At 39.5% G+C, this 26,699-nt stretch overlaps 2 protein-coding genes across 2 annotated transcripts; one reads left to right on the forward strand and one right to left on the reverse strand.

The window, feature by feature from the left end:
* Positions 1–593: 593 nt before the first annotated feature.
* Positions 594–9,614, reverse strand: LOC124289362 (NAD-dependent protein deacetylase sirtuin-1-like). Its single transcript, XM_046725978.1, is given in 11 exon segments — positions 594–1,220; positions 2,597–2,736; positions 2,738–3,488; positions 4,092–4,278; positions 5,149–5,228; positions 5,836–5,983; positions 6,414–6,566; positions 7,101–7,348; positions 7,641–7,731; positions 8,383–8,468; positions 9,436–9,614. Coding segments are annotated over 11 exon segments (2,508 nt in total). The 5' UTR covers positions 9,602–9,614; the 3' UTR covers positions 594–762.
* Positions 9,615–9,848: 234 nt separating this feature from the next.
* On the forward strand, positions 9,849–18,025 carry LOC124289361 (dnaJ homolog subfamily C member 12-like). The gene is made up of 5 exons (XM_046725977.1): positions 9,849–9,973; positions 10,588–10,666; positions 13,783–13,922; positions 15,140–15,263; positions 16,625–18,025. The coding sequence occupies exons 1-5, from the start codon at positions 9,896–9,898 to the stop codon at positions 16,732–16,734; spliced, it is 531 nt and encodes a 176-aa protein (XP_046581933.1). The 5' UTR covers positions 9,849–9,895; the 3' UTR covers positions 16,735–18,025.
* The last annotated feature ends 8,674 nt before the right edge of the window (positions 18,026–26,699 follow it).

Below are 26,699 nucleotides of genomic sequence, written 5' to 3' on the forward strand. Positions count from 1 at the left end.
TATCTGACTCTCTGCCATGTTTTGCCCTTTGTTTGCTTGATCTATCTGCAGCACGCCTTAAGACGCAAAGATGATATTTATTAAATGCAGAATGAGATAAATTAATGCAGTAACTGCAACGGAATTAAACGCACAACGGCGAGAACAACTAGGGCATATTACATGTGGATCGGAGGCAGAAAACGTAATCTACAAATCGCATAGATTTTCATGAACGTAGTTAGCTGAACAATCACTTAATACACGGAATAAACAGTAGAAATAATGATAATTAATCAATACAAATAGTAAAGGATACTAGCTATACCTCTATAGTAACCTATGAGAGGTAAAACTAAGAGATTATCAAAGGATATGTGTGTAAGGAGACACAAGGCCTCACATCCTGCTCACTGGGCTAAGAAGGAGAGAGTGAAGCACATGGCCAGAGGGTGGCTTACACCTTTCCCGCCAGGGGAGACAAAGGGGAGCAACTCGTGGTGAGTACCAATTAGTGATTTTATTTTGAAGGGAGCTTCAAATAAGGAGATACAAGTGTTCCACTATGTTCGCAAGAAGAAGAAGACAAGCAAAAGAGCATGAGTCAGGATAAGGAAAAAATCTGGAGCCCTGCCTTATTGTTTGGTTTGATTCATCTTGTTTACTCTGTATACTCACGTCTACCATCAACCTACTTACTGATATGTAAATAAACCGAAAAACCCTCTCAAATCCACGGTGCAAGCTGTATGTTACATTTGATATTTATAATTACGATTAATACTAATAATGATACCTGCAGTAACTAAAAATATCTGTAAATGTAAAATGTTTTGGCAGTCTTGTGTGATCTTTGGTTCCAACTCCTGACTCCAATACACTATGACGAACAGCTACAATGTATGTGAAATCTTGACGCATGTGGTTTAGAATGAGAGCAGTATGTGGACAAACAACGATAGACTGCCACCTAAGTACAAGCCTCTTTCCCAACGTCTGTGATTCCAGTTGCCTCAAACAGTTTAATGTCTGTTGTAGTCTCAGTGTTCCCCGAGTCAGTGTGTGGGTGGGGCTTGGTGTTATCCTCTTCCACAGTGTCCTCCCCACACTGACTGGTGTGCAGGTCACGGACTCGGACACTAACGAGTCCTGGTCACTCTCCTCTGACTCTTCTTCAATCGACATGACCTCAGCCCCGTGGAACACATACCGACAGGGTGGCAGGAACAGGAACTGGTCATCTGAAAATACACCAGAGGTATAGGGTTCCCTTCTACAAGGAGATCTTAGAGCGAGCTATGACTATCACAAGTCTTTACAACGATATTAAGTCCTGAGAGTTACCAAACTTGATCACCAAATTCATCATATCGACTGTAACAACTAGCATAGGTTGTTCGGTGCATATTTAATCAGTAATCCCTCTTGTGGTCAGTGTTTGTTTGTTTGTTTGTTGTTCAACGGCACACCCAGCAATATTCCAGCTATATGACGGCTGTCTGTAAATAATTGAAACTGGACCAGACAATCCAGTGATCAACAGCATGAGCATTGATCTAAACAACTGGGATAAGATGATATGTGTCAACCAATTCAGTGAGCCTGACCACCCGATCCCATTAGTCGTCAAGCATGGATTGCTGAAGACCCATTCTACCCAGATCTTCACAATTGTGGTCAGCGAGACAGACCAGTCTAGTTAATTCAGTACTCATCATGTACATATATAATTACATGAACATGATGAGGCAACCACTTCAAGCTAAGTCTTACTGGCATGACTGCAAGTTGAAACACAATCACATACAGTGGAAGTCCTCTTAACCAGCAGCCCTCCAATCCGGCATGCCCTCGATATCTGTACTAGAATTTGGTCCCGGCAGAAGCTAGTTAATTTATGACCATTTACACGCCCTCTAATCCGGCGTCAGTCTATTCTGTATTTCTGCACAACAAAGGCCACCCAATTGACTGTTTGTACAGTAATTAACGCTCTCTAAATCGGCATCCGGTATCTCGGCTGAACGTGTATTAACAACACAGTGGATTACGCATTAAGCTCATTGATGTTGCCTGATAAAAGGAGTATGGATAAGTAGGTAAGGTAAATTGATGAGTGACATGTGACTTGTATTATAAATAAATTGTCGTGTCACAATTTGTCATCCCTCACCGTGTTATTATGGCTAGACCAGTCAAGCGGGCTAGATTGGAATTAACTCTTGAACAGAAAATTCAGCTGATAAAATATTTTGATGTAACTCCTCGGCCTTCTCAAAAAGATCTTGCATTTAAGTACCAAATTGGCAGGCAAACAGTTTCGGACTTGAAACTTCAGAGTTATGAATTATAACATAAATGTTTGGAAGCTGTACTGAACACCTACATTTGTGTTGATATGTGTATTTATGATGTTATCTTTATTGATGAATAAAGAATATGATGACTATCAACACATTGTTCAGTCGTATTTTACGGCACACGGAAGATCATTCTCAGGTTGAAAAGGGAAAAGTTCTCTAAACCGGCACGCCCTCTATACCGACACCTTTTGCCGGTCCCAACATGCTGGTTTAGTGGGCTTCCACTGTATTATTTCAAGGAGACTTCTAATTACCTTGCAGCCTCTTGGCAACACTTTCCCTCTCATGGATGTGCCACATTTTCTGCATCTCCTGCAGCGATGTGTCCAGAGCTCCATACAGCTCTTTTTCCTCCTCAGTCACTGTTGCCTCCTCCTCCCCTGTCACAATATCTATGTGGGCCTTGCTAGGGGAGATAACTCTCACTGCCTGATTCCGTATGTGTTTGTTCTGTTATTTCACTCTTGTTGTCAGTCGTGGTAACATCTGCTTTTGACTCTCTACTAATTTCAATAGTGTTACTTTTATGAGACACTTCCAAGGTATCTCTTGGAAAACTTGAAGAGTCAGATTCAGCACCAGATCTTTGAATATCAGTAACCACTGGTGGCTTAACATCAGCATTAACTAATGATTTGACATCAGCAGCAATCGATGTTTTTGCCTCAATAAGAGATGATGCTTCAGCAGCAGCAGCAATCAATGTCTTAACACCAGCTACAAGTGATGCATCAATGTCTGCAGCAACAGAATTAACATCTGCAACAACTGATGGTTTAACATCAGTATCAACACACATTTTAACATCAGCTTTAACACCAGCATCGTTTGACAAACATGGACTTGATTGTGGTAGGATTGTGTTTTCAGTTGTCACTGCACTATCTGTGTCTTTGTGATTCATGTTCTCAGTGAGATCTACCCCTGACATGACTGCACTGAGAGAGGGGGGCGTGGCCAGCTCTGTCCGTCGGATCTGTACAAGGGGAGGTGTTTTGTCTGCAAGGTGGGACCAGCCTGACCCTAACCGCTTGCAGAGTTCACTGATAATACAGTCACAGTCTCCCAGCAACTCCACATCAAAGTTCATGTGAGACAAAGGTTCTCGGTTGATCAGGATTTGAGGTACACTGGATGGGAGGGAATCTGAAAAAGGTTATCAAAAACGATAAGTTAACTGAAATTTTTAAAGAAGCTTTTTTTCAATAATACTGATCAAGGCATCTGTGTACCTTAATTTCAATGCATGGCATTATTCATATGTAAAGAAAGAAGAGATTACACTTACTGATTTTCTTTATAAACTGTGTCCAAGTTTAGGATCGAATTCTAATTCTAGCTTCATAAGTCAAATGGCCATGACATCAAGACACTTGCCCTTCATTAGGGTTAGCTAAGAATCAAACAATACTGTTAACATTGAGGCGTGAGTGAGTGAGTGAGTGAGTGAGTGAGTGAGTGAGTGAGTGAGTGAGTGAGTGAGGAGTGAGTGAGTGAGTGAGTGAGTATCATAAGTCAATGGCCATGACATCAAGACACAATACAGTTAACACTGAGGCTCGAGTGAGTGAGTGAGGTTTTACATTGCTTTTAGCAATATTTCATCAATATCACACACAGCCGGGTACACCAGAAATGAGCTTCACACATTGTACCCATGTGGGGAATTGAACCCAGGTCTTCGGCATGACAAGCCAACACGTTAACCACTATTCTACCCCACTGCCCTGCTTGAAGGAAGAGACTTACTTGGAATGAGGGCAACAGGCCTGACTTTGAGGGAGGACCCGATAACAATGAGAAGATCACACTCGTCTTTGTCTTCAGCCATCTGACGATGAAACTCATCAGGCAGACTCTCACCAAAAAATACAATGTCTGGTTTCAATATGGACATAGGAGAGTCTGCCGGACACACTGGGCAGCGTGGGATTATCTGTGGAGATAATGCACAAAGTTGGTTTCCAGGAAATTGAAATTATTTAACTGTTATCAGGAGTGTTTTTGAGAAACAGATGTAGGTGTAATCTGTGCCAAAAGCTTTTATTGAACTTGACTCATGCCATCAGTTTAAGTTGTTTATTATTATCCATGCTACAAGACAACACAGAAGTTTACTAGACTTGGAATTGTAATTTGAGTCAAATGAGAAGGCCTATGTGAAGGAATGTACAGCAGCCATTTAGCGCTGACAAACCAGTATTCATAATCAGGGTGAATCTGGGATTCACAGGAGCATGCCCAACTCTCCACAGCACATTGTGGATCCTAACACATCTTTGACAAAATGCCTTACAGTAGACAACAGTCAAACAATCATACCAGCATGTTCAAAATAAAGGAGGTGAGGTGAGGTGAAATTGGGTTTAACGTCGTGCTTGAGAATATTTCGCTCATATGACGACGTGCATGCGTGTGTATGTGTATGTGCGGCTGCTTGTACTAGCCCAGACTTAAGCTGGTTTTATAGTGCTAGCCCACTGAGATATCATGCCGCAGTGAAGCATGAATACCCCACTCAGACACATTATACTGACTCCGAGCCGACCAGTCCTTGTTGTACCCATTAATGCCGAGCGCCAGGCAGGGACCAAGAAGTACCATATTTTAACGCCTTTTGGTATGACGCGGTTGGGGATCGAACCCGCGACCTTCCGCTCTCCGGGCGGACGCTCTAACCACTACACCACGGAGGCGGTCTCAAAATAAAGGAAGATCCTTAGGTGCAATACTGCATTAATCCGAAAAAACCCAAATCCTTAATATTGGGCTATGATTTAATTTCAAGCATCAGTTCAATGTATACCTGGTTAAAGATGTCTTCTTTAACATCCTCAGCAGTGACTTTGTGCCTGCACACCATACATGTAGCACCAGCAAAAGAACCTACAAATATACATCCAGTGACTATAGTTTTACAATACTTTCAACATTCCAGCAATATCACCGTAAAGTACACCATAAACAAGCTTCACACATCGTACCCATAGTACACAACTGCCATGATATGCAGCTCCTAAAAGTCTGAGATACCAAGTGAGTGAGTGAGTGAGTTAAGTTTTACACCGCACTCAGCAATATTCCAGCCATATGGCGGTGGCCTGTAAATAATCGAGTCTGGACTAGACAACCCAGCGATTAACAGCATGAGCATCGATCTACGCAATTGGGATACGAAGACGTGTCAACCAAGTCAGCGAGCCTGACCACCCGATCCCTTTAGTCGCCTCTTAAGATAAGCATGGGTTACTGAAGATCAATTCTAGTCCGAATCTTCACGGGTCCTGAGATACCAAAGAGCTAGCGCTGCTATAAAGTATCATATGAGACATGGTTATCATGGTGATAGTGATTGAGTTGTGTTTTATACCACATTGAACAATACATCTGATTTTAATGAGGGTGTATCTGGACTTGGACCTATGACCATGGCACATCTGAAGGACTCTACCAAAGAAGAGTAATATAATAGGATGTTTGCGTAGTTGCTTACCATGACACTGTATGACATTCCTGATGCCAGCCACTTGTTCCAGGGTATCAATGTTCTGCGTGTAGTTTCTCAATAACTTGCCATGTTGCTCTATCAACTGGATAAACTTGTGACATCGAGATGGTTCAAACTGGCCTGGGTAGATTTCCTGCAAATTTAAACACCACTTCAACCTAACAAGTAGATAACATTGAAAATTTTCAGGTGTTCAACAAAAACGGTAAACGATTTGCTAATTAGTGGTGACAGCATGGTGACTGAGCTGTTGAGGATGGTGTCATGCTGCTTTGAACATAGGTCCAGCAATATTCCAGGACAGGTCTGTGATGGTGATGTCAGGTTGGTGATGTTAAAAAAGATAGAAAAACATTGACTCTAAGCCATATTTTGTGATAAAATATTACCGGTATTGGAGTTCATTTTTTTCCTTTACTCTACTTGACAGTTAGAAAATATTATGAATAAGGAGTGACATGTCCTCAAACTCTTTGTTAAGAACAGACACAGCATAACAATGATGGTCTCCACTCATTCATGCTTGATATATCTTCATGCAAATTAAATCTACCAGTACTCACTTTTGCAAATTTGAAGAATGGCCGTGGGTCATTTTGGAAATATCTGATATCAAACATAGCCTGTGGATCTGGAAGGTCTGGGAAGTCGACTGCCAATCGTGCATAGATACCATTCCGTGATCGGAAGTCCGGAATACCGCAGGAGACTGAAACCTAGAACAATCCTTCATCAACACACAGGAAGAAGTTGCTCTGAGGTCAACAGCACAACAATGTAAGTAACACAATCAACAAGATACTCTCTTGACCCTTTGCAACTTCAGCTCATTTTGAGGCTGGTTTGAAGAATGGTAAAAATAGATGTCGAATCAAATTCCACAATTTATATCTTTCATAAATATAAACATGGTCCCAGACTAACTCTTTACCCATAACACAAAGTATGAGTGCAGTCTTATTATACAAGCTCTACACTGGAACTTCTGTTTTATTCAAGGCAATATGTAAAGCGGACAAAACGAATAATGGCTGTGTTATCAAAACAGAAATATCAGATACATATTACATACAAGCTTTCAAATCCAAACTCTTATCATCCAATAGGACTAACATTAGACAGTAACTGCTTCCATTCCTAACTATTATGATATAGGATGTAATTTTCTGTATCTGATCAAACCCCATATCTGTATGTCAGCATTCTCTATCTCAGAAATAGTGGTTATCCAAAACACCATGCAGACTTACTCCAGCACCAGTGAGAACCATAATCTTCTTGCAAGTTCTCATCAGGTCCAGCACATCGTCCAGAGTATTTATGTTGTGTAGTTTCTTGCGTTTAGGTGGCTCTGACATGAGGTTAATGATTATCTGCCACAAGGTGAAGTCATCCAGATCAGGGGAGATAACTGCATCAGCTGTCACCAACTCCCTGAGAATGTCCCGTGGATTCTGTCCATCAGACATCTGCCGCTGTACCCAGGAAAGTGGACCTGCTTTTAACATGTAACACAGCAATCAGTTCAGCTCATTATAAAACTCAGGGTGCCATTGTAGAAAGCAACCTTAATGCAACGAATGTCATAAGTAGTGCTGGACTGATTGACTGAATAATCAGTCAATCGACTGATCTTGCTTGCATCAGCAATTATCAGTGGGCTCGGGAAATATCATAAAAAATGAAACATCAAATTAAACTTTAGAAAGTATGTTTGTTAAATCAAGACATAAACAACTGATGCAGTTACATCTCTGCAGATGCTACAGTTCTTTGACAAACAGTTTTACCTGCAATCGGCTTCCATGCATCTTCACTCATACCAGAGAGGTCACTCAAATTGTCAGAATTGTCAGAATTGTCACCTGTTGTTATATCCACCTGGGACAAGAAAGCATCTTTCAAAATACACTAAAACTGAATTTTGTATGAATTTGTAATAGACAAAGTTTGAGTATCATTTATATATGTACTTTGGTATAGTATTGGTTGCCATTGTCTAAGATATCGGTTTTCTGACTACAAGTAAAAATGCTCAAGAAATCTTCACAGAATATACATGGAAAAGTATTTTATATTATATTTTATTCCAACCAAGTATATACAAGAAACTACAAACATGGTCTTCCTCACATAATCAAATCACTGAGTGTGAACATATTATTTTCAGACAATTATGAAAATGTCACAAATCACAGGAATGCAAAGATACATTCTGTACATATATATGCACAATCACAATGCTATAGAAATGTGATCGATGTCACAATTTTTAGATACGATTTACATTGTGTACAGCTGATAGAAGGAAACATTATGGTTCCATGAACATTAGTTACCATCTTAACAAACAAAGTCAATCACCCATGTTAAGTTAACATATATAAAAATGATGAATCTTTGTCCTGGACAATCATTTTACGCACTATTGCTCAATTGATGAACTGCAATCCAATGTATATCCAACTACAAAAGGATTGATGCATAATAAAACAATGAAATCATCAGGATTGACTTTGACAAGAAATATACCTCTTCCGATGAGGAACCATCATTCACTTTCATGGAGTCTGTCTCTGTCATCTCTGATGACACCAAGGCTGATGGATATGGACATGCTACAATTATGAAGAAAACAGTACAAATGTGGGCAAATGTGCATACATACATGATCATATGCATGTCATATCATTTCTGTTTTTTTTAACACTACACTCAGAAATATTCCATAGCCAGGACAGTGTTCTAACTAGTGCAATGATGCAATTGTACAAAATACATATCGCATACAGTGTGACTGTGAAATAACTTTCTAAAAACAGTATCATCACATATATTAGCAACAATGCGGTTTACCGGGTGCAGATTACATAGCAATAACTGGCTCAGTCTGAAGGCTGCAGCTCTTGCTTCAGAGATCTTACGTGACTCTTTGCTTTTCATTCCTAAAGGTTAGTGTACAACCCTAAGGGTTAACTATGAGGTAGTATATGGATTAGCCATCTCTGCTAACTTACTAATCAATGGAACTTGACAGTCTCATTGCAATTTTTGTCAGTTTGCAGACAAACTGACTTCAGCACATGCCAATAAACATCAAGATTTGGGTGTTGATGACTTGGTAAACAAGCACTATTCAGTTATGATAGCATCAGTAGTCTCATGGTAAAGTGTTGGCTAATTGGATGAACCAAACTGAGTCTAATCCTGGATACAGTGTTACTGTTAGATTAATATTAATAACCGATGCACCCGTAAAGAGTATCTTTCACATAATATTGACATAACTGATTCACTTTTGGTACTCGAATTCATCTACAGTGTCACCTTATGACCCCCCTTCATCATGTTCAATGAAAGTTTACTTTGAAAATCTCATGTCAACAAAAGAGTTGGAGTCCAAAGTGTGCGTTCTCATTGTTGAATAAACATGAAAACCCATGGTATCTTTCTGAGAGAACGCGACTAGGTGTCTATACGATCATTATGTAACACAAACAATCATGATATGCACTTACTGTTACTTTGTTATGACAGAACTGACCAATTCTTCAGAACAAGAAAAAGCTTCACATGTCATTTTACCTGTACCTCCAATCGGTCCTCCGAGGTTGTCAGGTTTAGTTGTGTCTTTACTTTCACAAGTATCTAACAAGGTTCCACCTTGACTAGGTGGACCCTCACAATCAGTCCCATCAAGCCTGGGACGTTTAAGAGGGATTTCAAATGCTGAATCTTCCTGGTTCGCCATATTGAGTTTGACGCGAGAGTGAACTGCGCTTGCGCTACGAAATCCTACCGAGCAGGGAGTGGCTGTGTTTCTCTTCTGAGAATCATTTAAACCTTAATGCATCCACCAAGATGATAAAAATATATACATGTACTCCAAATAATAGTAAAAGACTTTCTTTTATACCGTGCCACACTTAAATGACTATTATCCTCTTATAAAGCTTTGTTAAATTTTATAAAATAATACACAATAATGAAGTCTCCCTCCACTTGTAAACAGAACTGTGAGAACGCACCTGTTAGGGATTCAGGGATGGAGGAAATATTGAACTTTGAAAGGAAATTAGAAGATGATTATTATCAAATTCTTGGATGCGACGAACTTTCAAACGTAAGTTATTCTTGCACTGTAATTTATGTCTAAAGAAATACGTATACGTCCTAGACATTGATGACTCTACTGAGAAAATGACATTTTGAACAGTGTTAAGACAGTATTCATCTGCAGATTAATTAAAGAGTATGTCAACCACACTTGCATATACAGTGGCCTTCAGTTGAGGTAATACTTTATATGAAATAAAAGACAACCAATGTGTACAAGTGCTTGAGCACCTGATGTGGCTGATAAAAAGTTTTACCCATGAATTTTTAAGATCCCAGATAGAATTGGTCTTCAGCAACCCATGCTTGTTGTATGACTCTGAGGCGACTAACCAGGATCAAGTCCTCAGTCTCACTGACTTGCTTAACACATGTTATTGTATCCCTTCTCAGGCTTCTGCGTAGATCGATGCTCATGCGGTTGATCACATTATTGTCTGGTCCAGACTCAATTATTTACAAACCGCTGCCATATAGCTGGAATATTGCTGAGTGTTGTTATGTTAAACAATGGGGAGGGGTGGGGGTCAAATATTCAAATAGACAAAAGATCAAAAGTTTTTGTTATGAATCCATGAAGTAGTCAGTTATCTATATATGTATGTCTGTTTCCTTCTTCAGACTGAGCAGATAGTTAAAGAATATAAAGCAAGAGTCCTTGACTGTCATCCAGACAAACACCCAGAAGACCCTAAAGCAGGTTTGTCCATGAAAGAATCAGTGCAGCTATTGAATCTGTACCTAACTCAATAAATAGTATTATAAGGTACACTCTATATGTCTCCAGAACATGTCTTTAGTATCACTTCACTGATCCCTCAGGGCGGTGGGTTAGCCTAGTGGTTAAAGCGTTCGCCTGCCATGCTGAAGACATGGGTTCGATTCCCCACATGGGTACAATGTGTGAAGCCCATTTCTGGTGTCTCCCACCGTGATATTGGTGGATTGCTAAAAGCGGCGTAAAACCAATGTCACTCACTCACTGATCCATCAGGCTTCCTCAGTCCACAGACTTAGTTCAGGACATGTTATTCCCTATCCTAGGAACATAAAAAATATATGTAATAAAATTGGCTGACAGTTTCTATAGCAGCCTTAGCAAAGTATCATTAAGTACTACAAAAAGGCGGGTATGTATTGGCTTGGGCTAATGGCAGTCCTAGGAGATTTGTTAAAGTCATTCCAATATCCCATTCTTGGCTTATCCCATTCATCATTCATCAGTAAACATGATTATTGTTAACGACTACATTAATTGTTTCTCATATTGAACAACCAAGAGTAATCATCCAGGTCAGGTATTCAGGGCTCCAGATAATTTTTCATGATCAGGAGTACGTATTCCTTATTTTTCAATATAGGAGTACTGGAAAACAATAAGAGTACATTTAGAGTACTGAGTGGAATTTAATGGAGTATCAGTAATCTTGTGTTTCGTTTCATATATGCACCACAACATTGCTAGTCTTGTGTAAACAGGTCAATAGACAATAAAACAATACTTTTTGTCAGATAAATACGTCTGTAAATGATTCTAAGACCGTACACCATTGCTGTGGTGCGTATCTGCTACGTTTTCTAAATTATTTCCTACCGCATCGCGCTTATTTTATATCCATACATACGCCGATACGGCCCTTATCTGGAGCCCTGGTATTCCTACATGTACTCATTCAGGGTTCAGTCCTTTTACCTGATAAACATGATAAAAAGATCCCTTTACCAAGTTGGATTCATGTCTTTTGATCAGACAAAGTGAATTGATTTATGTAAGGCGTACCATTATGTTTATTATCCCTTGACATCCTCACATACAAAGTTTAATATCTGCCAGCCTAGTATGGAATCAGAGGTACAGATAACCTGCGTATCTGCGTAAATTACACAAATATTTGTGTGATAACTCAATTCCTATTAAGTCTTTTGCATACAAATACGCTTGAAGTTTTGTAAATACTCAATACATTTAATCTTACATGCGTACATAGTAAAATAGATCAAATAATTAAGCAGGGATGGCAACAGGAAAATCTATTTTCAGCGGAAAACTTAATATTGTGTCATCAAGTTGAGGGTTTCTCAATGGATTTAGACGATTTACAATTGAACAATTTGAAATAAAATCAGCGGAAATCCTCGGATCAGCGGAAAATTGCCATCCCTGATTAAGGTATATCGAGAGCACATGAACCTGGTAACTTGCAGTCTTTCTTATCGTTTCTTATGTTACAGATCAAATATAGATAACAAACCTTTAAAAAACAAAATTTTATACTTTATTATATTTTTATAATTAATGGAAAATGGCAAAATACCCAACTGAGTTTGAGTGAGGTGGGTACAATATATTTGGTTACCCAAAGGAAAATTAGGATACCCAATTGAGATGAACACAAGCGAGTACATAACTCAATGACTCAACAGGTTATCAGTAGCTCTGATGGAATGGATATGTTTCTACAGTAACATGGCTCAAATGCTGTATATGTCAATCACTTACCGTATTGGTCTTAATAAGATAATTTACCATGGTGTGTTTGTGCATGCGTGCGTGAGCTCTCACATTCATTAAAACTACTGTATATAAGCCGAATTTTGAGGACCAAGAAAAGCAGTCTGTAGAAGGGGGTCGGCTTATCTATGGGTTACGCTTTCGTCAAACTTTTTTTCAGGGGTAAGAAAACAACATAGTATCACTTCACGTGAACAAACAACAGAAGACGACTTTGTCAGTAAAGACATCAAATTTACAATTAAACATCACTAGACAAGATTATTTACCTTTTAAGTTGTAAGATGTTTGTGCTGGGCATTGAATTATTAGCAGGGATTAAGATTATCGTGTGTATTTGAGCCGGAAATAGCAATCAGCTGTGCACACGTTTCCCGGGGATCAAGTTCAAACATGCAAAATAATATAACGGGATGAATTCTGACGCAGTCATCAGTAAAATATGGTACAGAATACTATTATTCAACCCAGCATTGTGTAATTTTAATTACAGGTTTTGCTCTATAAATGTAAACTATATATAATCAACACTAAGGTTATACATACCCTCATGAACGTGGGGGTCAGCTTATCGCTTATCTATGGGGTCGGCTTATCTACGGTAATATACGATACTGAAAAGTGTATTGTGGGGTAGGGAACAAATGAAACTCAAGAATATCAGGCAATTATATGGCAGGGGATGCTTATAAAGATAACTTACAGATTGGTCTGGAAAATGTGTAGGAAATGATAATGGTACACTTCTCATCCTAATCGAAGCAGTGTTGTACAGAACTACTCAGAGATCTAGTATCTATCTTTAACACACATGGCACTAAAGCAATAGACTGGCAAAGGACAAAAACCTAGAACATTTTAAGAAGAGCCCACAATTATAAATGCTCTGTCAGCTACTGTTATATCTTGTTTAGACACCATGGGTGGATCCAGGAATTTTGAAAGGGGGGGTTCAGGGGGTTTGAACCCCCTGAATCCCCTATTGGCTCCGGCAACGCAAAAAAATCTTCAATGTAGTCTTAAGTCATTTTTGGGGTGGGGGGGTGTGGTTCGGGTTCGAACCCCCTGAACCCCCCCTCTGGATCCGCCAATGGACACATTATTATTATGTTCTTTGTGGATCTGTTTTTTATTCATCGTGTTCATGAGATCAGATATGAGGTTAAGAAAGGAGTCCAAATCACTTAGAAAGCTGACATCTGATTGGTCCAAGAGTTCTTGCATGGGAGGTATTGTATTGATGACATTACACTTGTATCTGATTTCAATGACATTGTGTTGATGCCAATTGATCCTGATTACAGCAGAACAATTCACTCGTCTACAAAAGGCAAAAGAAACACTGTCTGATCCCGAGAGTAGAGCCAAGTATGACCAATGGCGCCAGTCTGGTGTGATGATGACATATGATCAGTGGAAAGGGCTCAGAGATTCTGTACACACAGTAAGTAAATCATATTGTCTTTATCTCATGGAAATATATCACATACCTGTTGAAGATAAGCGCAAAAAAATGGTATGCAAAGTTCTCAATTTCATCCCATCATTTCAGTGATTTAAGAGTGAGGTGAGGTGAAATTGGGTTTAACGTCGTGCTTGAGAATATTTCGCTCATATGAAGACGTGCATGCGTGCGTATGTGTATGTATGCGGCTGTTTGTACTAGCCCAGACTTAAGCTGGTTTTATAGTGCTAGCCCACTGAGATACCATGCCGCAGTGAAGCATAAAATACCCCACTCAGACACATTATACTGACTCCAAGCTGACCAGTCCTTGTTTGAGTGGCATTTTTAGAAGTTGAGACGTACAATATGGAACACGTTTTAATGGATAACAACTTCTTTTTATTTTAGATGCGTCGTTGTTCGATACAGATTCTTGTACCGTTGTCAAGCAAGACAATGGTACAAGAATCTGTATCGAAACGTCGCACTCACGAAATAAAGAAGTTGTTATCCATAAAAACGTGTTCCATATTGACCAGTCCTTGTTGTACCCATTATTGCCGAGCGCCAGGCAGGGACCAACAAGTACCATATTTTAACGTCTTTTGGTATGATGCGGTCGGGGATCAAACCCGCGACCTTCCGCTCACCGGGCGGACGCTCTAAGTGAAGAGACGTTAAGGGTAAGCAGCCCTTCCCATAGGGTATGTAGAATATTATCAAAACTGTATCCTCAACCAGCCTGGATTGTGTGATGAATTGTACCATAATCCTCAATGTGATTGTGGCTCCTCATCTGTCTTGAGGATCTGCTACAGATGTTGCCATAGAGGCAGATTGTCTTAGTACTGAAATGGCATTGTTTAACCACCTTTTGTCAAACAATGTTACCCAGTTAAAGCCCGAACATCAGCAAAATGTGTCATTGTTGTTGCGTGCCATAAACATTTGAAGATTCACATCGTACAGAATATTTTACTCTCTGTATAATATACTAACAGCATATTAGAGTGGATGGTGAAATTCTTCATTGTACTGACACTGACATTTCAGATTAAATTCTACCATTCTTGATGTTGACGTGATGTTAGAATCTACACCACAACATTTATTATTTAAATATGAAGTTCATCACCCATACTTTATTATCATTAGTTCAATATTCTACTTCCAAATGTTGTTGAGGGAATTTATTTCTTATTTTATATTTCCAGTCAATGCACTGGGCATCTGTGAAGACCAAACCCATGCTTGATGACACTTCAGGAGGTTCACACAGCTCACCTAAACATGGGCAGACAACTCCTCATTCCTTACATTCAACATCTGCAGCTACTGGTATGTTTGAAAAGGAAAACCAAGTTCTATGGATAGTCAACTTCTTTATTGCAATGAATGCGACGTTTCGGTGTAGGTACTAACACCGTTATTACTTGCTTGATAACGGTGTTAGTACCTATGCCAAAAGTTGCACTCTTTGCATTAAAGAAGTTGACTATCCATAGAACTTTGTTTTCCTTTATCTTTTCAACTTCTAAAATGCCTCTCAAACAAGTTATACTTGTATGTTTGTTTGATACAGTTGAGGTTGTCTGTGTTGAGCCTGCTTCATTAGACTGACTGACTGACTGAGTTTGGTTTTACGCCGCTTTTAGCAATATTCCAGCAACATCACCGTGGGGGACACCAGAAATGGGCTTCACACATTGTACCCATGTGGGGATTCAAACCCGGGTCTTCGGCGTGACGAGTCAACGCTTTAACCATTAGGCTATCCCACCGCCCCTGCTTCATTAGAGCTAGCTGAGCATGTTATTACTGTATATGCCTGAATGAGAATTGAATAAGTGTATATAGACAAAGTAAATATCGTAGAGGTACCGGTAGGCATTATCTGTGTTATCCATCTCACCCTCTGTTCCACAGCCTGTGCTTGTCACAAGAGGCGACTAACCAGATCAGGCAGTCAGGCTTGCTGACTGGGTTGACACATCATTGAATCGCAATTGCGTAGATTGATGATCATGATGCTGATCACTGTCTTGTCTGGTCCAAACTCAATTATTTACAGAGTGCCACCATATATTTGAAATATTGATGTGTGTGGCATTAACCAGTAAACAAATACTGTTCAACATGTAAAGTAAGTAGGTTTTACTTGAGAAGTATTCATCCTGCCAATTTCTCACTAGTTTCAGACTGATCAGGTAATGGCACTGCCTAACCCTTCTGTAGTGTCAGGACTAGGAACAAGAATTACCCATACCAACAACTGGGTTTTTATTTTGTAATGGTCGGTTTCTCACTAATATTGAATTATCAGTGTGGTATCAGAAAGTTTTAGTACAAAATGTGTTGTGTTTTCAATGATTAGTGAAATATCCCAAAAGGTTTTTTGGTAAGTTTACATTTTTGGCCAATAAATACATGAGGATTATAGTTTTTGAACAGGGAAAATTACTTTATTATTTATTTTTTCATATTCTTGAAACTATACGACCGGCGGATCTGTAAAACAAGAAATAAAATTGGTCTGGCCTTAACTGAATATTAGTTTGTACAACAATCGACTAAATAATTGATAATGTGTTTCAGAAGTATTTTGTCTTGTACAAAATACTGACTACAAACAAATAACTGTAATGACAATAAACAGCAATCTTTTACTAAGATCATCTGCTTCCATGTTGATATTCCAGGTACGACAGCAGAGAACAAGTCTCCAGGAACAAGCCCCAGAAAACAGGTGCCATGGGAGAGAGACCCAGCATCCAATATGCTGCGGAAGTTCAGAAGCTATGAAGTATAACATATCGATGAGGAATGATCGCCCAGCAGAGTGATTTGTTTGATAGTTGGTTTATCATGCAACCATTGTGGTATAACATTCATATTTGTAACTTCCAAAAATGACTGTTTACTAGCTTTATGGAGGTAATTTTATGTTTAAAGAGATCTTTTTCTGTTGTCATACAGGAAAGACTTTATTTTTAATCAGTGTTTTTTGTTTCTCCTTATGACAATACTTTTAGAACTTTACTTTAGATGTCATTATTATGCTTTATTAGTCTGAACCATAAACTCTGGTCTAAAAGAAAATCAAAAGGAGTAGTAGTAGCAGCAGTGGTGGTGGTAGTTTGATATGTGAATAATACATACTAAACAAAACGTTATGAAACATCCAGGTGATATGGAGGTACATTGTGTGAACATTACCCAGAGCCGATTATTAGATTCAGGGCTCCAGATAAGGGCCGTATCGGCGTATGTATGCGGATAAAAAATATGCACGATACGGTAGGAAATAATTTAGAAAACGTAGCAGATACTCACCACGGCAATAATGTGCGGTCTTTGAATCACTTACAGATGTATTTATCTGAAAAAGTATTGTTTTATTATTGTTCACTGACCTGTTTACATAAGAGTAGCAATGTGGTGCATATGTGAAACGAAACACAAGATTACTTATATTCCATTAATTTCCATTCAGTACTCTAAATGTACTCTTAAGGTTTTCCAGTACTCCTGTATTGAACTTATAAGGAGTACTTACTCCTGATGTTGAAATATTATTTGGAGCCCTGAGATTATTGTTACCATATGTCCAGGGTTGTGATGTTACTTAAGTCTTTCTCAAACAATGTTCTGACACATTTCTGTATTGTGAAACTTTGTATAAGATATTTCAGTATTCTTTAAGTACTGTAAGCAAGGCAGTATTGGTAATATGAACACTGCTTCCAAGGATGGTGGTTGTGGTTTCTGTAGTTTTTCTAAAACTAAATAGTTGACTATATGATATTCAGAGTGTTATAGAATAATAATGTCAACATCACACAGATTGTTACACCCTGGTATTACAAGTTATATGTATCGTATGTATGACAGTTTATTTATAGGATCTGGACGGTAATAGGTACATTGTATGTAGGTGAATGCTAAAGCACGAGTAAATAGAAGTACCAGTTTAGTCTAGTCTTTGTGTCAATGTTATCAGGCACCCATGAAGGTCCGGGTTAGAATGAACTTTCAGTAACCCATGCTTGTCGTAAGAGGCGACTAATGGGATCGAGTGATCAGGCTCGCTGACTGGGTTGACACATCGCATCCCAATTGTGTAGATCGATGTTCATGCTGTTGATCTGTGGATTGTCTGGTCCAGACTTGATTATTTACAGACCGCCGCCATATAGCTGGAATATTGCTGAGTGCGGTGTCAAACTCAACTCACTCACTCACTCACTCACTAGTTATGGGGCTATCTGTGATATGGATTGACAATACACTAAAGCAATATGTATGTATTCATAGTGTGAGACCTGTGACTGTTGTGTCTGGTTTTAGTCTTGTCCTGCATTTATTGTTGTTGATGCATTCCTGTTGGATGTTCAGAATATTTACATGGTTTATTTACAAACAATTGACATTTATTATTCATATGTTATCAGATGATGTAATTGTTTTTGTTTATGTAATATATACCATTAACTGATGTTATGTCTTTCATGGTCTGCTGATTAGGAAGGTCCGGACCGCCTCCGTGGTGTAGTGGTTAGAGCCCGGAGAGTGGAAGGTCGCGGGTTCGATCCCCGACCGCACCATACCAAAAGACGTTAAAATATGGTACTTGTTGGTCCCTGCCTGGCACTCGGCATTAATGGGTACAACAAGGACTGGTTGGCTCGGAGTCAGTATAATGTTTCTGAGTGGGGTATCCATGCTTCACTGTGGCATGGTATCTCAGTGGGCTAGCACTATAAAAGCAGCTTAAGTCTGGGCTAGTACAAGCAGCCGCACATACACACTGCACGTCGTCATATGAGTGGAATATTCTCAAGCACGACGTTAAATCCAATTTCACCTCACCTCACCTCACCTCACCTCACCTCAGGAAGGTCCGGGTTAGAATATTGATCTTCAGTAACCCATGCTTGTCATAAGAGGCGACTAAGGGGATCAGGTGATCAGGCTCGCTGACTTAGTTGACACATGTCATCGGTTCCCATTTGAGCAAATCGATGCTCATGCTGTTGATCACTGGATTGTATGGTCCAGATTCGATTATTTACAGACCGCCGCCATATAGCTGGAATATTGCAGAGTGCTGCATAAAACTAAACTCACTCACTCAGGTCAATAGCTGCATTTGCAGAGATTTATTCAGGCAGAAGGTCAGATTTACCCTTGGATTTCCACTATCATAATGATCCAACAAAGAAATGTGTCTTGTGCATGTTGTATTTTGTACAAGGCCATAGGTGATTCAGTTGTTGTATGTTCCACAACTCACTGTGCAGAGTTGTCTCCCTTGCCAGGAACATGCCTGGAACGGTGATTGCAGGTATCATCTGCCCTGATTATTTTCATCGCGTTATTTTTCAACTTTATAAGTTGAATTTGCATTTTTGACGCTTTGTTTCGGTAAGTCCATACCGAAAGGTATCAGAATCTGCAAAGTTGTGTTTTCCGTTGCATGTGACCAAAAAATCAAACATAATTAAAACACAATTATCACTTCTTCATGACATATAATATGCATTGCTGACTATGAAAAAACAAATAAACAAAATTATAAGCGTATAATCGCAAATCAAAAGTGCAATATTTTGTGGTTGGGTTTACCTCCCTCGAAACGAAGCAGCCGGGATACCGAACCCAGTCAGAGCGGGTGGGTGTGCACTCAAGTGTAACGGCTGGTTCATTAGCAGATGCCGCCTTCACGGGTCATTGTGTGTGTATATATAGAAAGTTGGGTTTTGTAAATACATGCTCATTTTTTGTGTATAACATTTTGCAATCAACAGACATCATAACATGTCATGTGTTCAAGTATCACACCTGCCTGTCTGTGTAATTACATAATGTGACAGAGACCGAACTCGGGCCATAAATCAATGCGTTTTGTTTATGGTGTATAGCCTGATTGGTGTTAAGTTCAAATTGCATTTGGTCAGTGATCGCAGTTGTGTATTGAATATTGTCATTAGCAGACAGGCAGGCAGACACACTGGTGTCAATAAAACAAGACATTGAGTTTTGTCTGTGACAGCGACATATCTATATCACAGTTAGAAATCGTGTCAACTCTAAATAATGCTTTTAAGTATCGAACTGAGAAAGTGACTCGGTAAGAAGAACGTGTGGTGAAATAGACAAATGAAATTATATAAACAGTTTATTTACTGTCATAACATACAAAAAGCTCGCGCCTGTGAGATATCAACAAAACATTAGGAAACTAGCTCACACCAAAGCCTTCACAGAGTATTCACCAGACAGCCCGCTTCCAAGTTGCGCGAACCTATTTCACTGCGCACGTGCTATGAGCGCAGCCAGCTGTTGAAACCCGTATTCCCCAGAAAAGTCTGGGGAAAATTAGTGAAACGTTTGAACTCCGATTTCGCGCGTTTTTTTTCATCGCGTTATTTTTCAACTTTATAAGTTGAATTTGCATTTTTTGACGCTTTGTTTCGGTAAGTCCATACCGAAAGGTATCAGAATCTGCAAAGTTGTGTTTTACGTTGCATGTGACCTTTAACTGAACTGAACTTTATTTAACTCAGGCCGCAGACGGCGGCATATGAGGTTACATCGCTGTTACAAATACATATATACATATATATATCCATAAAGTTGTGTGCAATATCTATACAGATGAATAAACAATATATACTAGCCACATAAAGAAACTGTGCACACAGAAAATTCCTTCAGAATTGGAATACAACACAGAAAAGACGACATGATGTAGACATTTTATAAGCTGAAGTATCGGGCCTCAACAACATGTCAAAAGAACATGAACAATATCCGTAACGATGACGTCAGAAGTTTTAATTGAGTCGGGGGTCACACGTCGAAGTCACAAAGTCAATAACGGGTATGATCATCATGCGCGTGAAGCACAGCAGTGCATCGATGACGCATAGAGGCTACCAAATTTTCCAAATGAAGGCCTGGGGAATGGTTTGGGACGGGGTCACTGCCGTCTGGAACCTGTGTCTGATATGAGTCACCCGAATCCATCTGTCCTGTCTTGGCGTCGTTACTTGGGGACGCCCAGAACGTGGGTGATCCGCGACGTCATTACTGTTTCCCTAACGCCTGACCAATGCAGAAATTGGAAATGTGCTGCCACTTGTTGTTGGCTCATGCCTGCTCGAACCATTCCAATGGCTTCAAGACGTTGAGCACATGTTAATCTTGGCATGATGTGCATGTGGCTTTTCATGTGAATTTGTGAACGTTTGAATGACCAAAGATCAAGCTTTCGACAGTGACATCAATTTCTGAGTTTCCCATGTTGTGTGCAGCGGCCATAGGCCACCATCTATGACGTCACGTCTGGCACCTTCATGAGCGTTTGATTGTCTCCAATACTTGCTATGTTCACACCTTTATTTATGCATAAAGACTCTGTCAGCCTATCTTTATATTTTCTGTGTGCACAGTTTCTTTATGTGGCCAGTATATAGGTTTAATTACGAATAAAGTGAATATATAATTCTTATATCTACATGTACAAAAAGTAGGAATATTTAGATGGAGTATACTTACCGACGATTCTTAAAAACATTAATAATAATAATAATAATACAGAATAAAGCGAGTTTTCTGAGAATACCTATCTTATCGCTATTGAATAATGTATACATTTTATAAAAATTTGGTCTTGTATAAAAATATGGCTTTAAATATTTAACTCTTGCATTTATAAAGTGAGAACAAATAAATAAATAATGAAATTCATCGCCAATGCCGTTACCATTACAAAGTTTACATAATCTATCACGTTTTTGAATATTGCTCCAACGGCCTGTTTCAATTGGTAAGTTATGATTTGCTGTTTTATAAGGTAACACTTCCCTTGAACACTTCTCATTTAAAATACCCATATATTTGCTTAACCTTAAATCTGAGTTTGAAAAGGAGCTATACAAGATACATTTTGATGAATGTTCTACCGTAGATAACAACACTTGCTTATACACATCTTCTAGTTTACATTTAACTGTATTTTTTAGTTTATTCAGGTTTTCAAAATTTTGGGAATTCCAGATATAACTAAGTCCAATTTCGTCCAACGTATGTTTAATATTCATTATCCAGTTATGCTTACTTTTTTCCAAAATGCGTGTCGTTAAAAAGTAATTTAAAGATAAGTAAGGATAATTTGGAAGATTTAAGCAGCATAATACCCCTGTTCATGGGGTTCATTACAGTGGTAAACGTCTTGGACCTGCATCTCTTCAGGACCTTCTCCGTGGTGTAGTGGTTAGAGCGTCCGCCCTGAGAGCGGAAGGTCGCGGGTTCGATCCCCGGCCGCGTCATACCAAAAGACGTTAAAATATGGTACTTGTTGGTCCCTGCCTGGCGCTCGGCATTAATGGGTACAACAAGGACTGGTCGGCTCGGAGTCAGTATAATGTGTCTGAGTGGGGTATTCATGCTTCACTGTAGCATGGTATCTCAGTGGGCTAGCACTATAAAACCAGCTTCAGTCTGGGCTAGTACAAGCAGCCACACATACACATACACACGCATGCACGTCGTTAAACCCAATTTCACCTCACCTCTACTACAGTTCAAAAACCCGCCGTACAGTTATCATTTATGAAGAATGATCAAAGCCCAGGAATTGATGGCTACCCCATTGAATTCTTTAAGTTCTTTTGGAGAAATTTAGGCCCATGGGTTTACAGATTTATAAAAGAAACCTTTACAAATAATGAATTAAGTATTACAATGAACAGGGGAATTATTACTTGTTAACCTAAACCAAATAGAGACAAAAAATTCGTAAAAAAACTGGTGACCTATTTCATTACTAAATTCCCTTTACAAAATAATAAGCACATGTACAGCAAACAGGATTAAATCAACATTAGATACAATTGTACATGAAAATCAAACAGGTTTATACCTGGGAGATGTATGAGTGAAAATTTAAGACTTCTATATGATATTGTCTTTAAAACAAGAAGGTTAAAAAATTATCATTTATTATCCTCTCATTAGTGTACCAAGATAGTTTTATAATGTATCTGAGTGGGGTATTCATGCTTCACTGCGGCATGGTATCTCAGTGAGCTAGCACTATAAAACCAGCTTAAGTCTGGGCTAGTACAAGCAGCCGCACATACACATACACACACATGCCGTCATATGAGCGAAATATTCTCAAGCACGACGTTAAACCCAATTTCACCTCGCCTCGCCTCGCCTCGCCTCGCCTCGCCTCGCCTCGCCTCACCTCACCTCACCTCACGCTAAAAATGATATGGACGAAATACTGCCGGGGTCTTCAACCCCCTGAACCCCCACCTTGGCTCCACCAATGCAAAACATTAACATCAAGGTGGTCTTTACTCATTTTCAAAAGTGGGGAAGGGGTGGTTCCGACCCCCCATCAACAGCAACCACACACCCCTCCCACCACACACACCCTCGGACCCGCCAATGGTGTGTATCACTTTATGCTGGCAGGGTGGGTCAATTCCCAAACTAATGAACTTATCACTGTGGTAAAGTCAACTGTTAGAGGTCGGTGGGGTAGCCTAGTGGTGAAAGCGTTCGCTCGTCACGCCGAAGACTCGGGTTCGATTTCCCACATGGGTACAATGTGTGAAGCAATATTCCAGCAACATCACGGCGGGGGACACCAGAAATGGGCTTCACACATTGTACCCAAAATTAATACATCCGCCCAGTACCAGGAGTTGAATCGCCAGATAACTGTAATCCAACGATACACGTCAAATATATTAAATTGTCTAAAATATACAGTTTTCCGCAACGAACAGACAAAACAAAAGAAAATCAAAACACAACCATTAGTGAAACCAATGCTCGTGGATGAGGATAAAGTGTGAGGTTTGTTTATTTGTTGTGAACGGAGCAGCGGTCGGTAAATAATCGAGTCTGGACCAGACAATCCAGTGATCAACATCATACGCCACGATGTACGCAACTGGGATACGATGACATGTCTCAACCAAGTCAGCGGGCCTGACCACCTGATACCGTTAGTTGCCTCATACAAGTGTGGGTTGCTGAAGATCATTTTCTTATCTGGATCTGCACGGATAAAAGCGTGAGAAGATCTTTACATAAACTTTTCACAATTATGGTTTTGACAACCTGCCCGTATTATTCTGGCCACTTCAAAAATTTTTTTTACAAAATCTACATTATGAAAATTTATGTTTGTATACATGTGATTAGGCCTGGGACATCCTTATCTACAAACCGGTTTGACAGCCATGCCACACACAAGTGATCTGATACATATCGCACCGCAAGACCTCCATTGTCAAGTATAGATTATCAAGATTGAACATTCCGTTACGTACCTGTAATTAGGCAATCAGTTATTCAGGTGATGTCAAAGTCTACAGGTATGCACGTATCTGCTTCATTCCTGATGTATGAGTTGGACACAGCCGGTATCTGATAGCAGGAGTTGCTCTCGTATACTATCCATGAGAAATACTTTGTTGAGGCGCATAAAGTCCACAAAGCTTCAACGCAGTACACCTGACGATAATGTATTATCAAATAAAGACGATTGTTTTTAAGAAATACAGTAGAACCCGTCTATTACGGACTTGCCTGGGACCGACTCATTTGTCCGGATCACACAGCATTGTTCTCATAGCAAGTTGATTTTCGGGACTGTTATTTTAGTCTGTAATCCGTAAATGAGGGAGTCCGTATTATAAAGCAGCTTTAATGATAAATTAAGAACAGACGATTGTTTTTAAGAAATACAGTAGAACCCGTCTATTACGGACTTGCCTGGGACCGACTCATTTGTCCGGACCACAAAGCATTGTTCCCATAGCAAGTTGAGTGTCGGGACTGTTATTTTAGTCTGTAATCCGTAATTGAGAGAGTCCGTATTATAAAGCAGCTTTAATGATAAATTAAGAACGATTTTGCCGGGACTGAGAGAGTGGTCCGGATTGTGGAGAAAACCGGATTACAAAGCGGATTTGACAGATTCCACTGTATATAAGAAAACATCATGTCTTATAGACGTAATCTTACAGATCTTCAGTTAGTTTCTCAGTCCCTGAAGCATATTATATTCCCTGCAGCCTATGAAGTTCGATGAAGCAAGTCTAGATTTCCTCAGGTTCAAGATCTCTGGTCTCCCTGGGGCTCTTTTTCAATTTAACTGGGTATATTTGCTGCAATTAAAATTATACATATTCAGAGACTAAGCGTTAGTCTAACCTTCAGTGTACAAAGGTTTTTTATTTCAATTAACTTGACAACGTTAATTCCTTCGTTAGAAGTGTCTTTGTTGTAAATAAGTGCCTTATCGGTATTTTTGTAATGATTTGAGGCAGTGGCATACACACATGGATATATTTGTGTACGTTAAGAATTGATAATCTTTAATCCATCTGTGATTGTGGCGCCGTTATTCATCAAACTATGTGTTTTCTTTTCACTTGGACATGTGAAGCCCATTTCTGGTGTCCCCCGCCGTGATATTGCTGGAATATTGCTAAAAGCGGCGTAAAACCATACTCACTCACTCACTTGGACATGACACTATAAAAGGCGTATTTCCCAAAGCGTTGGTGCAGCACGCACGATAAAAGAAACATTACTTCAGTCGCTCTGATTATCTGAAAACAACTAGAGCGACGTTTCTTACTTACACCTCTCTCCCAAAGCGCTGGTTGGGAGTGGGGAGAGGACTTTTCACCCTCAGCAACAACCCCCCATTCCCCCCAGCTAATGACACACCCTCAGTCATAAACCTGGACTAACGCTCAGTCTCTTAATACATAATATTGATGGTGACATATCATTCCATTTAAATAGAAAATGTGCCCCAGTGAGATGAGAGATTCAGAACCCGAGGAAATGTAGACTTGCTTCATTAATGGCTTCAGCATTATAGAAAGGGCTGGTCAGAAGGGGAAATAATGTGGTTCGGAGACCCGCTTACTCATACACCTCCAGCCACAACAATCATCTACATCCCTCAGCCTAGCCCGCATTGATCTGCACAACGCTAAAAATAGCAATGAGGCACAGTTGTTATTCTATTCAACGTATAGAATCATGTCTAGAAATACACTTGTACTAATAGAATCAGTTTACTGAAATGGGTCACTATATACATCCTTCACATTACTGTCGGTGCAAAATGCTAAATTCACATCATTTTACTAAACAGCTCTTTAACCGTGAATGGAACAGTACGAAGTGAACAGTTAACGGGTTTATGCTATTTATATTCCGAATAGTTCTGTGCTTGGTTACAGTAGTACTGTTGCTGACCTTTCTAGAAGTGACCTTCAGCTTCCCGTGGCATATGTGACCCGTTTATGTTAAATCCTGATATGTAAATAACCCGGAGATGCATGCGATGTGACATGTTTGAATAAACAAAATAAGTGACAAAAAGCTTCTAGAAATATGTGATCTATATCTGTCTCGACGTGTACTAAGGTTTCCAGTTTTATGTCGCATGTTGATATAATCTTTCTATCTCGAAGTGACATAAGGCTTTCAGAAGTACGTTGAATGTTTATAATAACCTCTTTATCTCGAGGTGACTCCAGGCTTCCAAATGAATAGGCAATGTTAACATAAAATCTTTCTATCTCGAAGTGACATAGAAGGCTTTCAGATGTATGTTGAATGTTTATAACAACCTCTCTATCTCGAGGTGACCCCAGGCTTCTAAATATATAGGCAATATTAACATAAAATCTTTCTATCTCGAAGTGACATAGAAGGCTTTCAGAT

This window comes from Haliotis rubra, unplaced genomic scaffold (genome assembly GCF_003918875.1).
Source record: "Haliotis rubra isolate DU_JTF1 unplaced genomic scaffold, ASM391887v1 Scf44, whole genome shotgun sequence".
Lineage (NCBI taxonomy): Eukaryota > Metazoa > Mollusca > Gastropoda > Lepetellida > Haliotidae > Haliotis > Haliotis rubra.